This window comes from Suricata suricatta, chromosome 10 (genome assembly GCF_006229205.1).
Source record: "Suricata suricatta isolate VVHF042 chromosome 10, meerkat_22Aug2017_6uvM2_HiC, whole genome shotgun sequence".
NCBI lineage: Eukaryota > Metazoa > Chordata > Mammalia > Carnivora > Herpestidae > Suricata > Suricata suricatta.
In genome coordinates this window covers 36,193,687-36,214,729 of record NC_043709.1, presented here as the reverse complement: position 1 = coordinate 36,214,729, position 21,043 = coordinate 36,193,687, and the positions used below count along the sequence as shown (strand labels likewise).

General features: G+C 37.6%; 1 protein-coding gene across 4 annotated transcripts in view; it reads left to right on the top strand.

The window, feature by feature from the left end:
- Positions 1-21,043, top strand: part of ACSS3 (acyl-CoA synthetase short chain family member 3) — a 148,436-nt gene that overhangs the window by 56,862 nt on the left and 70,531 nt on the right. For 3 of the 4 annotated variants that reach the window (XM_029955212.1, XM_029955214.1, XM_029955213.1), the window contains exons 5-7: positions 1,233-1,373; positions 12,356-12,436; positions 12,516-12,611. In XM_029955212.1, coding sequence (XP_029811072.1) covers positions 1,233-1,373; positions 12,356-12,436; positions 12,516-12,611 — 318 coding nt within the window. The remainder of the gene's footprint in view (positions 1-1,232; positions 1,374-12,355; positions 12,437-12,515; positions 12,612-21,043) is intronic. The other variant, XM_029955211.1, reaches the window with a different exon arrangement.

Here is a 21,043-nt window from a genome sequence, read left to right as displayed (position 1 = left end):
GGAGAAGATGATTGGGCCTTCGACATCATTTTCATGAAGTTCTGATGGTTATCTATTAATGTGTTTATTCACAGAGGCGTTTTATTTGTGACGTTAGATTGAAGTGTTATTTTGTAAATGTACTCATGTAAATATATAACCATTTTTTGCAATCCTGGTTAATATTATGGAGCCCAAAAAATGGACATGGACTGGCTTTTCTAAATCCCTCAGAGTCTCTGGGCTTCACTCAGGGATCACCTGGATGAAATAAATGGTTACTAACGTTTTAGGTGGTGGATCTCACTTAGTAACTCTCACTGAGGAATGTGTCGCCTATACTAATAAATTCCCCCAAATGTAAGCTTCCTGGTGTGTCATCTGTAGCTGAGCTAACATTTCAGAAAACCATTAGACATGTACTGAGGCTTACTTCTATTTCCATAACTGTGACCCTGCATTCGAATAATTTTCCCATTAGCCACTTTCCTCTCTTCATCTGTCCGCCTGATTTCACTGGCAGCATTTTAAATAAAGAGGTCTAATTCTTTTTAAGGTGTCTCTAACTCATGACTATTATCATAAGGTTTATAACACAGAGCTCAGTTCTAGGAACAAAAAGGGAAACAAACATTTCTACCATATTAATCAATGACTTGGAGGAAAAATTGGATAGCATTCTAGGTATGTCATGGACGCTCATTAATTTCCAAAATAATTTTTGTTCTTGAAACAGCAAAAATAGATTTCTCTCCCACCCTTGAAAATGATTTAATGTTTCCTCATTTGGAAAGATGGCCACAGTGTTAGGTCTAAATCACCCTTATAAAAAGAGAAATTTTAATAGGTTAGTTGACATTATACTGAAAAGGCTTCAGTTCCAAAATAAAAGAAGAAAAGTTGTAAAAATAGAAATTGGTTTATAAAGTTAATGGTGTATGTATGTTTATGGAAAACATGAACCTCTGTTCGTTAAATTCTGACTGTTGATGAAAACATGACTGCTTCACATTGAATTTCTTAAGAATTTCCTTAGATTTGAATAAAACATGTTCTTTTGTTGAAGCCAACATCAAACTGTTGGACTTTTTAGGAATATTTATTTTTAACTCATGACCTTGAAATATATAGTCCTAACTTTGTTATTTAGTGCTGTGGAGGCCTAGATTTCCGGTCCTGTGCTCAGGCTGGTACAGATTCTCCTGCCTTCACCTCCTGCGTTCAGTGCATGTTCCTGTATACTTTCTGTGTAGGAGACCGTGCCTTTGGCTCCAGGCCGTGACCTTGACTGGGATGAAGAGATGGCCAAAGCACAGTCCCATGACTGTGTTCCTGTTCTTTCAGAACATCCACTGTACATCCTTTATACATCTGGAACAACGGGGCTGCCGAAGGTATTGGCTCTCTTACGAACAAGCGTCCTTAGTGGCAGATTTCTTTTGCCCTGACAATGTTTGACTGCTGACTGGAAAGGCAACTGTACCTGAAGGCTTAGACTTGAGAACTTTATACCTTAAAGCTCTGTTGTGTTCAAATCTAGAAAATTACTGGTTGCATTTAATGTCAAATGCTTTGCCCCGAATTCTTCCAAAATCTTCACATGCATCAGCAAGCTGCTATTGATTTAGTAACCAATTAAAATGAATAGGTGTTTGATCAAACATCAGTTGGTTTAATAAAACTTCATAGAACTATATTTTAAATGAAATCGTTTTACCTTCTAAATTGAGGTGTAACTTTTATAGAGTATGGGATTGATTTTTGATCTAGGGGAATTCAATTATTCGTTATAGATGCAAGTTTGAGAATTGGCCTAGACAGTTTGAACAGCAGGCAATTTATCCAGAGTATTGAACTATGTGATTTGTAGCACTTAAGACACTCAAGGATTTTTAAATCTGCTTACCATGAAAGGTATTTTTACAAAATAAAGATAGAAGCATCAATATTTTTGCAGGTGTCAGGTAACAAATGAATACCACTTTTGTCTGCATCTCCAAAATTATACTGTTTCTTCATACAACTTCATAAAGGCTTATAATGTAATCTTCCTATTCATTTTTTAAAGTTTATTTATTTATTTTGAGGAAGAGAGAGTGGGAGCAGGGGAGGGTCGGAGAGAGAAAGAGAGAGAGAATCCAAAGTAGGCTCGCACTGTCAGCATGGAGCCTGACACGGGGCTGGAACCCAGGAACTGTGAGATCATGACCTGAGCTGAGATCAAGAGTTGGATGCTTAACTGACTGAGCCACCCAGATCCCCACATTAGGGAGTTCAGTAGTCACTGAATCCCAAAATTTTAGTGGAGGGAGCGACTTTCACACTCACTCACATCCTGGAGGGCAGTGGCCTCTTTATTAATATTAAACTTCTGTAGCATCAGAGTTCTGATAATATGATTTATTAATAATCTTAAAATAGTGGTTCCATTATATGAGTTTTAAAAAGAAAAATTAAGATGTTTCACATAAAACTCACTTGTTTATAAAAAGGAAACATTTGGTAGAGAGTATATTTTCTCTAAGGACAGAGACCATGTTTTCTTACATTTTAAGAAATTTGCTTTAAGTTTATTTTTATTTATTTTTGAGAGAGAGATAAAGAACGAGCAGGGGAGGGACAGAGAGAGAGGGAGACAGAATACCAAGTAGGCTCCATGCTGTAAGCGCAGAGCCCCGTTGTGGGACTCGAACTCACAAACCGTGAGATGATGACCTGAGCTGAAATCAAGAGTCAGGACACTTGACCAACTGAGACATTCAGGTGCCTCATGACCATTGTGCTTTGTATGCAGTTTGGTGCTTAATACATTTTTGTTGCATCCATAAATTTTAAAAAATTTGTGTCATTGTAGAATCAAACCCTTATGATCTGTTTCCACAACTCTGGTCATCTGAAAAATAAATATTCCTTCATATTGATGACTATGACTTGTTCAAGCAGTCCAAATAATCTTCTGGACCCAAACTTTAACCTTCCACCTTTTGCAATTCTGCGTTATGCACCAGTGGCCTAGAGTCTAACTGGATGTGTGGCTATAAAATAAAATGGGATTCAGCAAGTTAAAATCTAATAGAAAAGTTCAACGTGAATGGAAATCCCTGACCCTGAAAACATAGTATAACCTAACCAAATAAAAAAGAGCCCTCCAAAAATCACTTTAGCTCCAATTAGCCTGAAGGATTCTTATAAAAACGGTTGTGCCACTTCCAGATTTTGTTACCCTGAATTTCACTTCGTCTGGATAGGGATCTCCAAGGCAGGAACAGAAGAGCTTGTCAGTGACTCCCACCTGACTCAGCCAGTGGGTAGAAGTGAAAGTGACATATAGAGCATCAAATCTGAAAAATGCTGGTTCCAAATAAGGAAGGATCCTAGCTTTCCCAGATTTTGTCTGGGTCAGGAAGTTCTCTTCTGGAGATGCCCAAACTGAAGATCATTGAAGATTCAGTCATTCTCATTTACTTCCTTATGTACCATCCTAAAGATAATCTATTTCACCACACTGGAGAAGGCTTTAATTGTGCGGAGATCTCTATGCATGTCGAATTCAACTCCATTCAATATATGTGAATTGAGTGTTCATTCTGTGCTAAAGGATATGGGTGAACCACAGTCCCTTCAGTCTAATGGATGGACATATTCATGAACGGAGGTAGGCGAGGTAGACCGTTATCCTTCTTCTAAGAGGACAACACTATCTCTCTCTCAGAAAATATGAGACTGAATGGTATCTGAAGGATTTCATTCAGTAAATTCAACAAATATTCCTGAGCACCCAAATATGTGTCTGGTTCTCTTTTTAAAAGTTTAAAAGTATATTCTATAGCCAGGACACAGGAACTAAATAAAGAGCTATTTAATATGTGGAAAGTGTAATGAAGAAAAATAAAGCAGGGTAATCGTACCGAGTGGTGGGAAGAGTGGAAGAGGTGTTCTATTAAATAGTCAAAGAAAGCTCTTATTACGTGGTGTTTGAAGGATGAGTGAAACTTCGTCATAGAGTAGCAACCTAACAAGGAGGGCACTGTAGGCAGAGAGGTCAGCATAAGCAAAAGCAGGAATGTGCAAGAAAATTTCCAGAATGGCTAGTGTATGTGGTACAAGTGAATAGGACAAATGGTTAGATATATAGGCAAAGGCCAGACTCTTAAAATTTAGCCAAGAAGTTTAGGCTATATTCCGTATGTAAAGTATAGAGGACACGGATGCTTTTTTTTTTATGTCTTTTATTTATTTTTTTAATGTGTATATTTATTTTTGAGAGACAGAGAGACATTGCGAGCAGGGGAGGGTCAGAGAGAGAGAGAGAGACACATAATCTGAAGCAGGCTCCAGGCTCTGAGCTAGCTGTCAGCACAGAGCCCAATGTGAGGCCAGAACCCACGAACCATGAGATCATGACTTGAGCCGAAGCCATACACTCAACCAACTGAGCCACCCAGGCACCCCACATGTATGCTTTTTATTTATTTAAAAAAATTTTTTTTAATGTTTTATTTATTTTTGATACAGAAGAGACAGAGCATGAGAGGGGGAGGGTTAGAGAGAGGGAGACAGGCTCTGAGCTAGCTATCAGCACAGAGCCTGACGTGGGGCTCGAACCCACGAACGTGAGATCTGACCTGAGCCGAAGTCGGAGGCTTAACCGACTGAGCCACCCAGGCGCCCCGACGTGTATGCTTTTTAAACAGGAGAGAAAAATATGAAGGAAGGTATACCCTTGCAACATTTGTTGGGAAGATAAGCAAGTACACACAATGGAGGCAAGGAGATTCATTTCCAGGCTGTTTTAATTTCGGACTTTACTTAAGATGGCATATTTAGTAAAGAGAAATCTGATCTCTTTCAAAGATAGGAGTGAGGCGGAGGACAAGTCCAAGACTGGAAACTGAGAACACAGGCAAACGGTTTTGAGTATTTTCCAAATAGAAACACAGGACATGGTTTAGGTAGGACTGGGGAAACTGAGAGTTCTTGAACATACTGAGTATGATGTATCTTGGACTTGAACAGGGAAATGCCTAGCCAGAAGTTGGAGGTGAAAGTCTGTGTCTGACCAGCGCATCTGGGTTAGGAGAGAGACCTTTGTGGGTGATCAGTTTAGAGTTCAGGTGTTTAAAGCATGGGGGTGAGTAGGTTTTGCAAACTGGGGCAAGCAGAATGGCAAGAAAAAGTCATCTCTTAAGGCCCCTTAGAAATACTTCATTCCTATAGTTCACTTTAGAATTTCAGTTGCATTAAAATTATAGTCAGCAAACTTTTATGTATTCTACCTTATGCATACCAGTTTTTATTTACTTATCTTTATAGAGTTGCATATTATCAGAGGTCTTAGAATATATTTCATATATCTCTGAACCCACCGTGTCACTAACCTACAAACTGGGCCATGGTAAATTCTCAGAAAATTTGCTAAATGATCTTTGACTTCTTGAGTTAGTTCCCAGACTCTTCTTTATTCATAAGTTTCTCATTTCACTTTTGGTAGGCATAATCAGGATTAATAGGATCTAAAATTTTAGTATTTGTATTTCCAGAATAGAAGTATAGGAAAGAGGCACACACATACATTCATGAAGCATTTAAATATAATTTTCATGTCATCATAAAATTTTGTTCTCTCAAGCTTTGGTCTTCACGAGGAAAAATAATGTTCAGAGCCCATAAAAATATTCTGCTTAAAATACTCATTTTTCATAAGCACATATAAGACACACATAAGGCAATCTGTTCTTTGGTTAGAAGTTGAAGATATATTTAGGGCATATTTGCATCTCTGCATCTGCCAACCGTGGATTTGTTAGGTTGCTATACGAGAGGTTAATCTGCAAATATTCTAGCAACCACAACTGAGCGACTTTGGATACATTTCGGCAGTGCTGTGGGCTTCTATCCTGTTTAGTTTGGGTGTCTGTATTCAAGATACTTCCAAGTACTGTACAGTGGAAGAATTCCTCATCTGGATTGGGGGCATCTTTTTGGGAAGGGGAGATTTAGTGACGGTCATACTTCTTCCAGCTTGATATCATGAAGGGACAGTGAAAATCACACACACACGCGCGCACACACACACACATGCATGCACACACATGCACATACACATGAAACAACCAACCAAACAAACACACGCCCGCACACACACTCCAGTGCCAAAGCAGAAAAGGAGAACAAGAGAATGGGGGAGGGGGAGCCAAGCATTGAAAGAAAAGCATGTGAGGGTATGATGCTAAGTGACAGAAGTCAGACAGAGAAAAATACCTTATGAATTCTTCCTAGGTGGAATCTAAATAACAAAACAAACAAAACAGACCAGAAACAGACCTATGAATACAGAAGACAATCTGAGAGTTGCCAGAGGAGAGGGGCTGGGGAGATGGGCAAAATAGGGGGAGGGGATAAAGAGATTCAATCTTCTAGTTAAAAAATGGAAAAAAAAAAAAGACACAGGGATACAATGTACAAGCTATAAGGAATATAGTTAATAATATGTAACAACGTTGTGTGGTGATAGAAAGTAGCTAGATTTATCCTGATAATAACTCCTAATGTATATAAATGTTGAATCACTATGTTGTACACCTGAAATAATAGAATATTGTATGTCAACCACACTTCAAGAAAGAGGAAAGAGAAGAAAGAGAGAGAGAGAGAGAAAGAGAGAGAGAAGGAGGGAGGAAGGAAGGAAAAAAGGACTGAAAGAAGGAAGGATGGACAGGAAGGGTAAAAGAAAGAAAGAAGGAAGGAAGGAAGGAAGGAAGGACAGGAAAGAAAAAGAAAGACAGGACAAGAAGGTGGTAGGCCTTTTGTCCTGATGTGCATTTACACAATTTTTGTCACTTTTATTCCCACATGTTGGGAGGCATTCATATTTCTTATGCTAGAACAAAAAATAGGAGAAACTCAAATAAAAATGCAGTGAACTTTTTTTTTGTTATCTGTGGTACAATTCTTGCAGTTAAAATGCTGAATTTGCTATACCTTTGCCCCTTATCTCACAGTCGTTCAGATCAATAAAAAATTATATTGCTGCTAAAGTACCCTTCATAGAGGCAGCTTCAGAGTCGTCCAAGAGCCTGTATCCAGAGATTTTATGTTTGATGAACTATCCCAAATGGAACCATTCCATTTCTACCAGTATGATTCACTCAGTTCTACAAGTTTCAAAGCTTTCTCCTGAACAAAGAGGATGGTTTAAAAAAAGAGTCATATTTTTCTTACATGGGCTTACTCACTCAACTGTTCACTTATTGAATCAGTCAAGAAATGTATTGCATGCCTCTTCTGTGGCAGTTGCTGTGCTGAAGATGAAGAGGATTTCTCCGCACAGCACTCGGCACTGGGGGAAGACGCATCACAGTGTCAGGCTGTCCACTGGAGGGGTATTCAGGCCCTCGGGCCAAGGAAGAAGAGGAGAGACCCTTACTTAACGTGAACTGTGGCACTAGGGACAGCTTCAAGAAGAGGTGGCACTTTCATGACATTTTTAAGTACTCGTGTGATGGAGTAGGAGCTAGCCAGGTTCAGGAAAGAGGTGGGGTTGGGGTTCACTCTAGAAGAGGGCTATCATCTGTGAAGCCATTATAAGAACAAAACTACTGTTGATCTGTTGGGTTTTCTTAAGTAATCAGAACGATTCTTTTTCTTTCTCAATTAACTGACCCCAACTTCCATCTGGTGATGGCATTCTTTTATTTAGGTAAAATATGTATTCATTCTTTGTTCTTGTTCTGTTTTTTACTCAACTTGTCAGGCCAAGTAGAAACATGCACACACACACACACACACACATTTATATACACATGTGTGAATAAATACATATCTCATGCATGCAAATATTCATATTTATTTTCTATAAACCTTGTTACACACTAAGGTGACAGAGGGGTCCAACTTAGAAAGTATGAAGTTTTGTTAAGTACTCCAAACTTACCTGAGTATTTTGAGATTTCCTTTTTAGATTTTTATAGATCACTTAAAAAAATAGGATGAAGAATTGCAAGCCCTTAAACTCCTCAGGTTTCTTCTTCTGGTAAGATCCATATTGTTCCGTATTTTACTTTTTTTTAATTTTTAAAAATGTTTAATGTTTATTTTTGAGAGAGAGAGAATTAGCAGGGGAGGGGCAGAGACAGAGGGAGACACAGAATCTGACGCAGGCTCCAGTCTCTGAACTATCAGCCCAGTGCCTAATGCGGGGCTTGAACCCACAGACCTCAAGTTCATGACCTGAGCTGAAGACAGACGCTTAACCGACTGAGCCACCCAGGTGCCCCTATATTTTTCTTAAGTTGTGGCAACCAAAACTGTATACCACCATTGATACTGACATGTTTCTGTTTTCATAGTTTATGTTTTACTTTAATGGCCCCATTTATGACATTTTGTAGCTTTCCTTGTTTCCAAAGGGAGCTCATTAAGCTGGAAATCATAAAGAATAGCTGTGATGACTCTGTGGTTTTATTCTTGGGGGGCTAATAACAGCCTTTAATTCTACTTGTATGGATTGAAGTTTAAAATGCCCATACACATTACAAATGTGCGTTGTTACAGTTTTGTTTGTTTTATGTTTTGTATTTATTTTTGAGAGACAGAGAGAGAGACAGCACGAGCAGGGGAGGGTCAGAGAGAGAGGGAGACACAGAATCTGAAGCAGGCTTCAGGCTCTGGGCTAGCTGTCAGCACAGAGCCTGATGTGGGGCTCGAACCCAAGAAATGTGAGCTCATGACCTGAGCTGAAACTGGACACTTAACTGACTGAGCCACCCAGGTGCCCTGTTTTGTTTGTTTTAAAGAGCACTTTCATATTGTTGTCCCCTTTTGCTTTCTTTAAAAAGTGTATTTATTTTGAGAGAGTGCATGTGGGGCAGGGGCAGAGAAGGAGAGAGAATCCTAGGCAGGCTCTGGGATGTCCGCGCAGAGCCAAATAGGGAGCTGTGAGATCATGACCTGAGACAAAATCAAGAGTTGGTTGCTTCACCAACAAGGCATCCAGGCACCCCTCCTTTTGCGTTTTTGAGATAGAATTCACTTTCTTGTCTTTATTTGGGGTACGAGGCATCATTCCCACCTGGAAGTCTTCCAGGTTCTCCAGAACACTTTAAGTGTTACGGCTAATACTACAAAAACCAAAACAGTACATTGGTAGGTTACAGGGCTTTTCTGACTATATATTAGTTCATCTTTTGTTTTTATTTTCAGGTAGATAAGTACATAAAGAAAGTAGTAACAGAGACTCAAGAAAGTAAAATCCAGCGTTTTAGGAGTAAACACTGATATTGGATAAGAATTTTTACCTCATACTCAAGATTTTAAATATTTTTCAGCTCCTGATTAATTTGGAATATTAGAATAGGATGATTTGATTTTTGAGTCAAATTTGTGTGTTTTCAGAGTTTCTCTTTTGCTTTTTAAGTATTGTTACCTGGGGGCGCCTGGGTGGCTAAGTTGGTTAAGCGTCTGGCTTTGGCTCAGGTCATGATCTCAAGGTTACTGGGTTCGAGCTCCGCGTCAGGCTCTGTGCAAACAGCTAGCTCAGAGCCTGGAGCCTGCTTCAGATTCTGTGTCTTCCTCTCTCTCTGACCCTCCCCTGTTCGTGCTCTCTATGTCTCTCAAAAATAAATAAAAAACATTAAAAATAATTTAATTATCATTACCTGGAAAATGTGATTATAGATTTAAAAAAACCAAAAAAATGCTTTAGCACCTTATTTTTAGTCACACATTAATATTGTAATAAAGACATTCTCTTTCTAAACTTAATTTTTCAATATTTTTTACTTTTAAACTTTTTATAAAGGATCCACATAGAGAGTATGAAATTATGCATCTCTTTTTTCTACATCATCTCAAATACTCAGAAAATTGAAAGCATCACCTAAATATTTTGAAGCAAGGCCAGATATCAGATTTATTATCTAGGTTAATGAATGCCAAAATGATACTTGACAAAGATTTACCCTCATCCTTAACAAAATAAAAATAAGTGGAAACCAATGAAAAAGAGATATCACAGCTTTTCTCTATCAGCTGCATTTAAATTGTTTTTAATGAGAATCTTTGATGGCAACCTTTAATTGCTCTGGCATTTCTCCCTTTTGGGGGGTATTAGCAAAGGGAAAAATAAAAAGCAGTAATTGCTAGAACTAAGGAAATAATTTTGTTAATATGATACTAAATTCAATTGTAAATTCTTTATGATTTTACATGTTTTGTGTGTGTGTGCCTGGCCTCATTTCTAAGTCTCGCTTTTGTGGCATCAAATGGGTTTAAATATTCACCATTTTATGGGCAAAGCAACATTCATCAATATCCTTTAAAGAGGGGTAAGTGGTAAGTCCCTTTGAGAAATAAATAGAAATTTGATAACCTAGTCCTTTAAATTATCGTTTTCGCTTTACAAATGATTTACTACTCATTTATGTTTTTTCTAGCCTTTTCTTCCTCCTTTTCAATTCCAATTGATTCATTTTACCTTCTGCACCATATAATGTACAAATTTACCCAGTTATAATAATATTTAGAATTACTGATAACAGTGAGCTCTAAATGCGAAGACAAGTAGATGGAGAGAACATTTTAAAACATGTTAAATGAAATCATCACTGACATTAATTTTCACCAACTACCATAGTATATGGATAACGTTATCTATGAAAAGAAGCTTTGCTTTTTCTTCTCTACAAAATGAGTAAACCCTGTTAGAGGAAAAGTGTTTGCAAGTTGATTCATATCAAACTCCTCAAGGTACTGAATCATAAGAAAAGCTCTCAATAGAACAAACTAATGAGCAAAGTGCATGGATGATGGTGCAGAATATACTTGGGAGAGAGCTGCTCAGTTTACCTGGGAAATTGCACGTGTGAATCCTCCTGGCAGGAGGCTAAGCACTTCTAACTCCCATGAGGAGGAGGAGAACCAGTTGCATGCTGGCCATGGCATACAACCTAGAAATTAGCTGTCAAATGCCTGCATGCGACATTTGCCAGAGACAAGGTGTTTTTGCTGTTTGATAAAATGTGTCCCTCAGCTTGATACCTACGTTTTATCAGTGGTAGCTAAAGAAAGCAGCAATTGTAGTAACTAATGGAAAGTCTATTTGTTTTTCATTTCTTGATTCACATATGTACGTTAAAGCTGCAGAGTTATGCCAAAATGTTCCAACCTTAGTACATTTCTTAATTCGGGCCATGTTCGCCTTCAGGCAAATTGTTAAGTGAATTATTTTCTGCATACAGTAATAACAATTGTCATACTGAAAGATGTTTCAAAATACACGTGAGTGGAATATAGCTTGGTTTTTCTTTTCACTTGCTCATTCTGAATAGTCACATGGTTAAGCCTTTTCAAGCCAATGGTGATTAACGTTTGTAATGAAGGAATAAATAAAATTATTAAATTTACCATCAATTTTTATTTATGATGAATTTTGTGCCAGTTTTAAAATATTAATCTTGTATTGCATTTGAATATGTCCAATATCTTGGATAGCTGCTAGAAACGGGTTCATGAAAACTGCGATACTGTGATACCTCATGATCCAACTCATGAGGATTGATTTGTCCGAATTCCAGAATTCATCATTAAATAATTGTTCAGCTCTAATCCTGTGCTAGCACAGGCCCCAGTGTAATATTGTAATGAGGCTCCAGTTAGAATATGACTTTGCTTCCTCTAAGCATCCTATTACTAGTCAGTAATAGTACGGAATAGCCATCCTTAGGTTAGCCTGTGTGAGAAGAGCTAACATAAGGATTTGACTCTCCTCTACACTTCATTTGAGAATTTCCATTTTTGTTCTGGAAATATGCCTGCAAGTGTAATGTTGTTAATTTATGTCACCACCGGAAAAAAATTTTTATTGCATGCGATTCTGTGAAGTCATAAGTTTTCTTTAGAAAGTCAAGAATGGTATGTGAGGGGCGCCTGGGTGGCTCAGTCGGTTAAGCCTCTGATTTCGGCTCAGGTCAGATCTCACGTTCGTGGGTTTGAGCCCTGCGTCAGGCTCTGTGCTGACAGCTAGCTCAGAGCCTGGAGCCTGCTTCCAGTTCTGTGTCTCCTTCTCTCTCTCTGACCCTCCCCGTCTCATGCTCTGTCTCTCTCTGTATCAAAAATAAATAAAACATTAAAAAAAAAAAAGAATGGTATATGAGAATGGATTCTACAGGTGAATGGATATGGACATTATTCTGTGTTTATTATTGGGGGAACCAAGTAAATCTTGATGTGAAAACAATTGGATGAAAACCAAAGTAATATGTACTTTATAGAATATGAAATACTTTAAACAGGCACTTTTTAAGATGGATAGTGTGAAGGCAGGGAATCTTTTAACACATTGTTTATTGATGATGACCTCATGTTTTCTCTCTTTTAGGGGGTGGTTAGACCCACTGGGGGATACGCTGTGATGCTAAACTGGACAATGTCGTCTATATATGGACTTAAACCTGGAGAGGTAATCATGGTTTTAAATCATGTTACACGACCTTTCTCTGATGAACATATATGTATTTTATTATCTTCCTAATTTTTAGGTGTGGTGGGCAGCCTCTGACTTAGGCTGGGTTGTTGGACATTCGTATATCTGTTATGGACCTCTTCTACATGGGAACACAACAGTTTTATATGAGGTAATACAATGAAATTAATACCATCTAAACAATTTTTTTAACTGATGCTTTTAAATAAGTGGTTTCTAAGTGGGAACGTAAATATTTAGATTTGGGACGCAAGACTTTTTTTATATCTTCTTCCAGTTAAAATAGGATATCAAGAGAGAAAGGACTATAGAAAATAATAGCCAGCTGTTAAAATTGTGCTGAACAAAACCAGCAAAAATTATATCATGAAAAACATACACTCATCAGCTTAATGTCTATCCCTAACAGATTTCTAGAAAGCATTATACCAAAATCATTTAAATAAAATAAATATTTTTTAAATAAGTATTCTTTTGAAGTAAACAAATTAAGCCTCAACACTGAATCCCTATTATGAATTGTGGTATTAGTAACATATATGTAACAGAGTCGAAGGTGCCACTGTAAGTATTTCTATTACAAGTATTAAGCTGCCTTTAGTACTGAAGATCATATAATACTTGTGCATTTACCATCAGCCTTATGTTATTTCTTGAGTTTATTTGAAACATGGTTTTAATACCATGAAAGGGGCTTGGTTGTTTGTCCTGGAATGATGTACTCAAGAAAAGTGTAGATGGTTTATAAATATTTTTTGTGTAAAGGAGTGAACATAATAGCTACATTCATAAACCTTTTATCTGAATTCTGGTTTCTTTCCTACAAGGTGTAAACATCTTCAGTTCTGATAACAAAACAAACCTTTGCCCACTTCTAGCTACCCCATCTTTATTTTCTTCTCCAGTAAACTCCTTAGAAAAAAATACTCTATTCACACTGTGTGGATTTCATATTCTTCTCGTTCCTCTTTATCCCACTGTGGTCCAATTTCTGTCCGCATGACTTCAGAGAAGCTGCTGCAGCAGAGGTCAGCAGTGACTTCATGAGTGACCAAGTCAAAGGGTCTTCAGTCTGATTTTATTTTCACTCTCTCAGTGCAGGAATCATGCTATTTGCTGCAAGTAATTCTCTCTCCTCTTGAGCTCCCTGCCCTTTTGCTATTTGTTCAGGCTGTTTCTTCTGTCTGGCATGCCTTTTCCTGTGTCCTTCCTTCCCTTCCAATCTTGAAGACTGCTTAGATGTTATCATCTTTTCAAAGTTTCCTATTATTTGGTTTTGTTTAGTGCCCTTTCCATGGTTCCATTGCCCCCTGAGCACAGGTCTATACTGAGCACTGAGCTGAGCACACTGTTTTGATTTGTCTGTTTATATTCAGTAGAGTGTGAGGTCTTAGAAAACAGGTCTTCCAGCACAGTGTGTAGCACACACTAAACACACAATAAATGCTCATGGAACTAAATTGAGCTCCACTCTTTTGTTCTCCTCCTGCTTCTCAAGACAGCTTGTCCTCCTTTTCCTCTCTTGATTTCTTTTACTTTGGCCCTGAACATTGGTGGTTAAGAGGGTCTAATTTTTAGCTTTCTTTTCTCATTCTGTTTATATGTTTGTTTGTCTTTTTGTAATCTTCGTGCAGCTGCATTTGAGTAGTACAAATTAAACCAAGGCCTCTATCTACTCCTGCTATATCAGATCTTCCTTCTGAGCACCAACTTACTGTTAGACCATCTCTGGATGGTCCATATACATTTTATGTTCAAGATAACAAACTCACCATCTCCATTCTTTCCTGCAAAACATATTTCTCTCCATATACTCTATAATGTTAATTTCACCTGCATTTACTCAGTTATCCAAACTAAGAACCGAGAAGTAATTCTAATTTTATTATCCTTACATATCACACCCTATTCATCATTACCTTTTGTTGACTTTATATTTTAGTACATAGCAAAAGTATCCTCCCTTTTCCATGCCTCCTGCCATATATTCAAAGCTGATATTCAGCTCCCAGGCATAAGTATGTTGTTGACTGGTGTGTATTCTGTGTTTGACTTCTGATCTGACTCATGCCTATGCATTGCAGTTGTAGATTTCATATTATCCTCAGATAATCAGTCTACAATGCATTCTAACAGGTGCTCCTTCCTTTAAAGTTCCTTTCAGTCTACCTCTACCCCATTTCCAATTTCTGAGCTCTCCCTACTTATATAATTATCTGTCTAAAATGCAAAAGCCAAAATAGAACTTTGTTGCATAAAATCCTTCAAATGGTTAAGTTCTGCTTCTTCAGAGATGGAGATGACAAACTTTTCTCTATTCCTCTCTCTAAATAGAACTAAAAGTCATAAGAATTCTATATAGAGTAAACATTACAAGACCAAAAGTTGGAGAAAAGAAGGGAAACTGGCTTTAGGGAACTTGGGACTCAAGGAACAACATGGTGATAAGATCCTGGTTTTATTTTTCTCTCATATATCTTATATTCACTGCTGGAAAAGCTGATAACACAGAAGTAACAATAATAATAACAACAAAAAACTAAACAAGCACAAAAAACCCCTAAAAATATGTAAAGAATATGATCTCTTAAGCCAAAGGAGTAGGATAAAGACAGCCTAAGTAAAACATAAAAGTTTTAGATGGTTCTCCTCTAAGCAAACACCACAGAAGAATCCATGCTCTTTCTCCCCACCCCCAACAACAAAAGCTGAGTTTAGTCTTCCATATTTGTCAAAGTGCAAGGAGGAGGTGTAACCCTCCATCTTCCCATAGGGGTATCAGAGAAGTTTGAACTAGGGGCTTTCATCCCTGCCAGGGATGAAGGAATGAGGACCTCTCAAACTTGTAGTGATAATGGAGACCATAGGAGTCTGGGCTTACACCCCCTCCCATCAGTAATGAGGTACCCCTCTCCCTCCCTTTTAGGCTGGTGTCAGGGGCAGTAACTCTTCCCTCACTCAGCCAGGGAGTTATCAGTGGATGCCTACTGTTGAAAGTAGAACCCACCCAGAATGAGAAGCATCCTCCCAGTTAGGTATCAGTGGAGGACAAATGAGGAATCTGGATTTTTATCCCTACCTCTCCCTTCCTTGTTGGAGTAGAACCAAAGTGAAGCCATCTGTAGCAGAAGATGTAAATATGAGCCAGTCTTATAATGTAATACACAAAAAAATCTAAGCTTGGATGAAAAAAAAAATCACTCCTCATACCAGGAACTAGAATGATCTCAAGCTATATGAGAAAAAACAGTTTGTAGGCCCCAAGACGGGGATGACAGAGATGTAAGAGTTATCTGACAAAGATTCTAAAGGAGGCACGATGAAAGTGCTTCCACAGGGGTTACGAACATTCCTGAAACAAATGACAAAATAGAAAGTCACAGAAAGGTATAGAAGTTATAAAGGACAACTGTATGGAAATTGTTGAACTGAAAATGACAATAACAAAATAAAAACTCATTGTGGAGGGGGGTGAAATAAGTGAAGGGGATTAAGAAATATAAACTCGTAGCTATCAAATAATTTAGTCACAGAGATGAAACAGTGAATAATACTATAATAATAATGTATGGTGACGGACGGTGACTCCATTTCTCATGATGAGGATCATGTAATGTATAAACTTGTCAGATCACTCTGTTGTATGCTTGAAACTAATATAACATTATATGTCAACTATAACTCAGTCATAAATTAAAGAAAACCTCAGTGGATGGGTTCAACACCAGAATGGAGGGGGCGAAAGAAAGAATCAGTGAACTGGAAGAAGGAACAATAAAATTACCCCATCTAAACAAGAGAAAGAAAATAGACTGAAAAAAAAAATTAGCAGAGCTCCAGGAACATTTGGGACGATAACACAAGATCTAGCTTTTTTGACATTTGCGTCATGAAAGGAGACGAGAAAGGAGGTCAGTCTGAAATAGTAATGAAAAAAAATAGTGAAAACTCTCAACTTAAATTTAGCCAATGCTATACATCTATACATTTAAGAAACAGAGTAAACCTCCAAACAAGATTAATCTACAGAAACACACACACACACACACACACACACACACACACACACACACTCACACATTCACACAAATCATAAACTTCTGAACACTAAAGACAAAAAGTAATCTTGAGACCAATGAGAAAGACAGACTACCTTTTCTATGAGGGAAAGCCATTTGAATGACAGGATTTTTCTTGGAGGCCAGGGGAAGTGACACATTTTTCAAGTTTGCAGAGTAAAGAATTGTCAATCCAGAATCCTATATCCATCAAAAGATACTTTAGATATAAAGAAGAAGTAAAGACATTCTCAGGATGAAGAAAAAGTTATGAGAAATTGTCACCACAGGCCTCCCTTAAAGGGATGGCCAATGGCCAGTACTTAATGGTAAAAGATTTAATACTCCTCCTATGTCTAGACCAAGGCTAGGATGCTCACTCTCACTCTCTATTCAACATAGTGTTGGAAACAAAAACAAAAACATTTTAGAAAGGAAGAAATAAAATTGTCTCTATTTGAGTCTGCATGATTATTTATGTAGAAATTATAGAACATATAAAAACATATGATAAGTGAATTCAATTAGGTCTCAGTATAGAGATAAATACACAAATATCAACAGTTTTTCTGTATACTAGCAATGAATATCTGTGATTATGGAAAGGCAAGAGGAGGAATCCATATGGAGATGGAACTGTTCTGCTCCTTGACTATATCAATATCCTGACTGTGATATTAAACTACAGTTTTACAGACTGTTAGCACTGGGAAAATCTGAGTAAAAGGCACATGGTGTATTTGCATGTGAATCTACAGTTAGCTCATATAAAAACATTAATTCAAAAATTAAAAAAAATTAAAAATCTTCAAAGAACTCCTGTCTCTTAAAAATCACAATTCAAGCTCATTTGCTTGATACAAATGATTGATAGTCATCTGCCCTTTGCTATGTTTAAATCCTATTTCTGACTCAGCTTCCCTCTTAACAATCCTGTTTTATGGACACTTACATGAACAGGACTGCCAATATTGACTTGTTCCTGGTAGTAAAATTCCACTTGTTCTGATCATGTAGCAGAATGATCCTTTTTCTTAAGAGATGAAGTTAAATATCATCTTCTCTCTGATATTTCCTTTGGTTTCCTCAGGCTGACGGAGGTGTTCTCTGCACTTCTATGATACCATCTAGATACCTCTGACCTTGTAGATTCAGTGCTGTGACACTATAAACTCTGAGAGCGGGGGAGGTTTGTCATTTCTGTGCCCCCCCATGCCTGGCACAATGTCTTCCAGGTGGTAGGTAAAATTTGTGGTGTAAAGAAACCATTTCTAAGGGGATTAATAGACAACGTGAGTGTGCAAAATGCAGGGAAAAAACTCGCTTGCTTGACTAATGAAACAAAACTAAAAAAACTAGAAATGAGTTCTGACTTGTCACCATTCCATCAAGTGAAAAAAGATTGATTGACCTCCCCAAAATTATCATCCCATCCCATTTGTCCTCCAATTTTAATTCTATCACCAAATTAATATTATTTTATTTTTTTATTTAGGAAGCTAAAATATCCCATTATAATGTTAAAAATGCATTCTTTTTATATTGAATAGAATATATATTTTTCATAGGATGATCTCTTCCAAAGAAAAATAAAATCATACACAGTTCAGTATGTTCAAAGTTTTATTTTCATTTTAAATGAATTACAGCATTTCCAAGCTATAACATAGTTGTTAAATTGGTGAGTGTGACAATATTTTTCCACATTGATGAATTTTGATTTAATAAAAATTGACATTCTGAAATACTAGTTCATTATGTGCCCAAGTCATCTATGGTTCATGAAACATATCTCTTATTGAATATAAATGGTTCATGATAGTTAATGAATGAATAAATGAATTTTTTTTCTCAGTGAAGATTTTTTTTTTCTGGAACTTAATACACATCTATAATTATATCATCCAAAAAAGCTTACAAACGGATATACCTAAGTTGGGTCATCAGTTTAATTTCTAGATGTGTTAAGAGCCACCCACCTGAAATGATGTGTTTCAGTAGGAGCAGATACAGCAGATACTTAAATACAATTTTCTTTTCTGTCAGTTGCACATATATAGTTGTGCATCTGTGAAGTGAAAACCTATTGGAAATTCTAATTGTTGGTTTGCCTTTAGCTTTTTGGTAATCACCAAATTAAGAGAGAGAGGGAGACACAGAATCCAAAACAGGCTCCAGGCTCTGAGCTGTTAGCACAGAGCCCGAAGTGGGGCTCAAACTGATGAACTGTGAGATCGTGACCTGAGCCAAAGGTCCTGGCTTCAGACCGGATCATGACTTGGCTTAACCGACTGAGCCACTCAGGTGCCCCTATAATTACCAAAGTTTTAACACATTTCTATTTCTTTCATTAAAACAAATAAACAAACAGTCCCACAGAAATCCTTGATTCCTTTATCCCCTTGCAGTTAGAACATTGTTTTCATCTTTGAAGATTTGCCTGCACCCAGTAGTTGGAAGTTACAATGCTGTCCTCTCCCATTGGCGTCTGTTACCATCATTCCATAGTAACAGTTTTTGATAATTTCCCGAGTTTTCTCTGTTTTTCCAAACGTTGATGGCCATTTTCGGTCCTACTCACACTTGGCTTCTCAGACCTTGAACAAGGTTGTTGGATCTCTTCCCTTCTAAGGCACACCTTCCTGAAGTTGTCCTAGCGCTCATTCCCGCTACAGGAATTTGCCCATTTGTTGCCTGAAATATATCCTTCTTAACCTTTAGATCTCTGTTCCAGTGTCTCTTCCTCCTGGAAACCCTCTCTGACCTCTCTGATTAGCTCAATCTTGTCATCTCTCATAAGGTCCTTACATTTTTCCTCCTGGCTTGTGTCCCAGATACAGTTTCTTATTAGTTTATAAGGCCCTTTAATTCACTTATTTGCCCCTCTGCTCTATGAGAGGGAAGACGTCATCTTAGTGTTGACATATCATTAATTCTCAGCTACTAGCCTTTCAAAAAAGGCTTTAATACATATATTTTTATATAATCAGTCGTTTATAGTATAAGCATTATTTCTATTGAATTTTTTTGTAATGCCAGTTGAGTAATACATAAAACCTGGAATGTGTGTGCAATAGGTGTCCTTAGCGTTGTTGTGACATGTATTTGTTCCCACTAAGTATTTGTTAAATAAATGCCTGGGTGAAGATATCAGTAAAAAAAAGTAACTTGAGTTGTTAAGTAAATACTTGTCCCTCTGAGGGAGGAAGAAGTAGTTCTAGTTATCTTTACTAGAGAATTTCATGAAAAACTTAGTAGATAAGGTAATAGGTTATATTTTTCATAAGCAAAGGTTTATTATTACTCATGGACCTGGACATATTTATTTATTGATTTTTTAAGTTGCTATGAGATTTTATTAACCGCAGTGGCTAAGACCTTAAGTTATGAGGTTAAAGAATCTATTCTAATTGTCAGTTACCAGGGTTTGGCAAACTGTGGTGCATGGGCCACATCCACCCTACTGCCTGTTTTGATAAACACTGTTTTCTTAGGAAACAGCCTTGCTTGATCATTGACATACGGCCTGTAACCGCTTTTGTACGAGAGTAGCAGAGTTTAGGAGCTGTGACAGAGCGTGAATGGCCTGCAAAGTCTAGAATATTTAGTCTGAAGTCCTTTCCAGAAAACCCTTGCCTCCCCGAGTTGGACAACCTGAATGTTAACCTGGTCGCTAATGGAAAGAGGGTCCCGTGGTGTTCCTCACACAGAGGCAAGCATCAGAACCACCTGGAAGGCTTGTCAGTGCCCGGGATGCCTGCCCTCTCTCCTCCGGAGTCTGATTTGCTGGGTCCTGAACTGGGCATATTTAAAGTCTGCCATTTGGGAAACCAGACTGACTGACCAGTTAAAATATGCGAACCAGTTCTGAGTAACTCAGACCTTATTTTTGAAGAAAATAAACAGTGCTTTTCAGAAATTTACATTGTTAATGGAGCACCAATTCTCCTCACAGACCTAACTCCAACAACAGATAGACAAAGACATACTTGGTACAGCAGTTTTGTCAAAGAGGAGAAATGAAACAAACAATACATTAGTATAGGTATCAACAACTTTAGCAGCCTGTTACGTGTGTGCAGGCACATGTGTGCATTGGTAAGTGATGGCTATACTCAGATATGCCTTTTGGCCTCTTTCCTCTGTTTTATATTTGTCCCCTTTTCAAAAAGCCTATCATCTGCAGAATCAAAACCCAACATTTCTTTTCAAGGCAAAGAAATCTGCCTGGGCCCCTTTTCTCCTTATCCCTGCTTGGATGCTAATGTACAGATGTGTAGCTTGTATATACATTTAATCAGTTACAATAATACCGTAACACCTAGGCTTCCGTAATGGCAGCAGTGTGGCTAAGCAAGAAAACTTGACCCAACAGACATCTATCTCCACATTATAGTCCTTTATGTTCCTTTTTATTTCTGAAACATCTGTTACATTGTCTCTTTCTGATTTTATTTATTTTGAGTCTTCTCTCTTCCTAATAGTCCAGCTAAAGGGTTATCGATTTTGTTTTTTCCAGCAACTC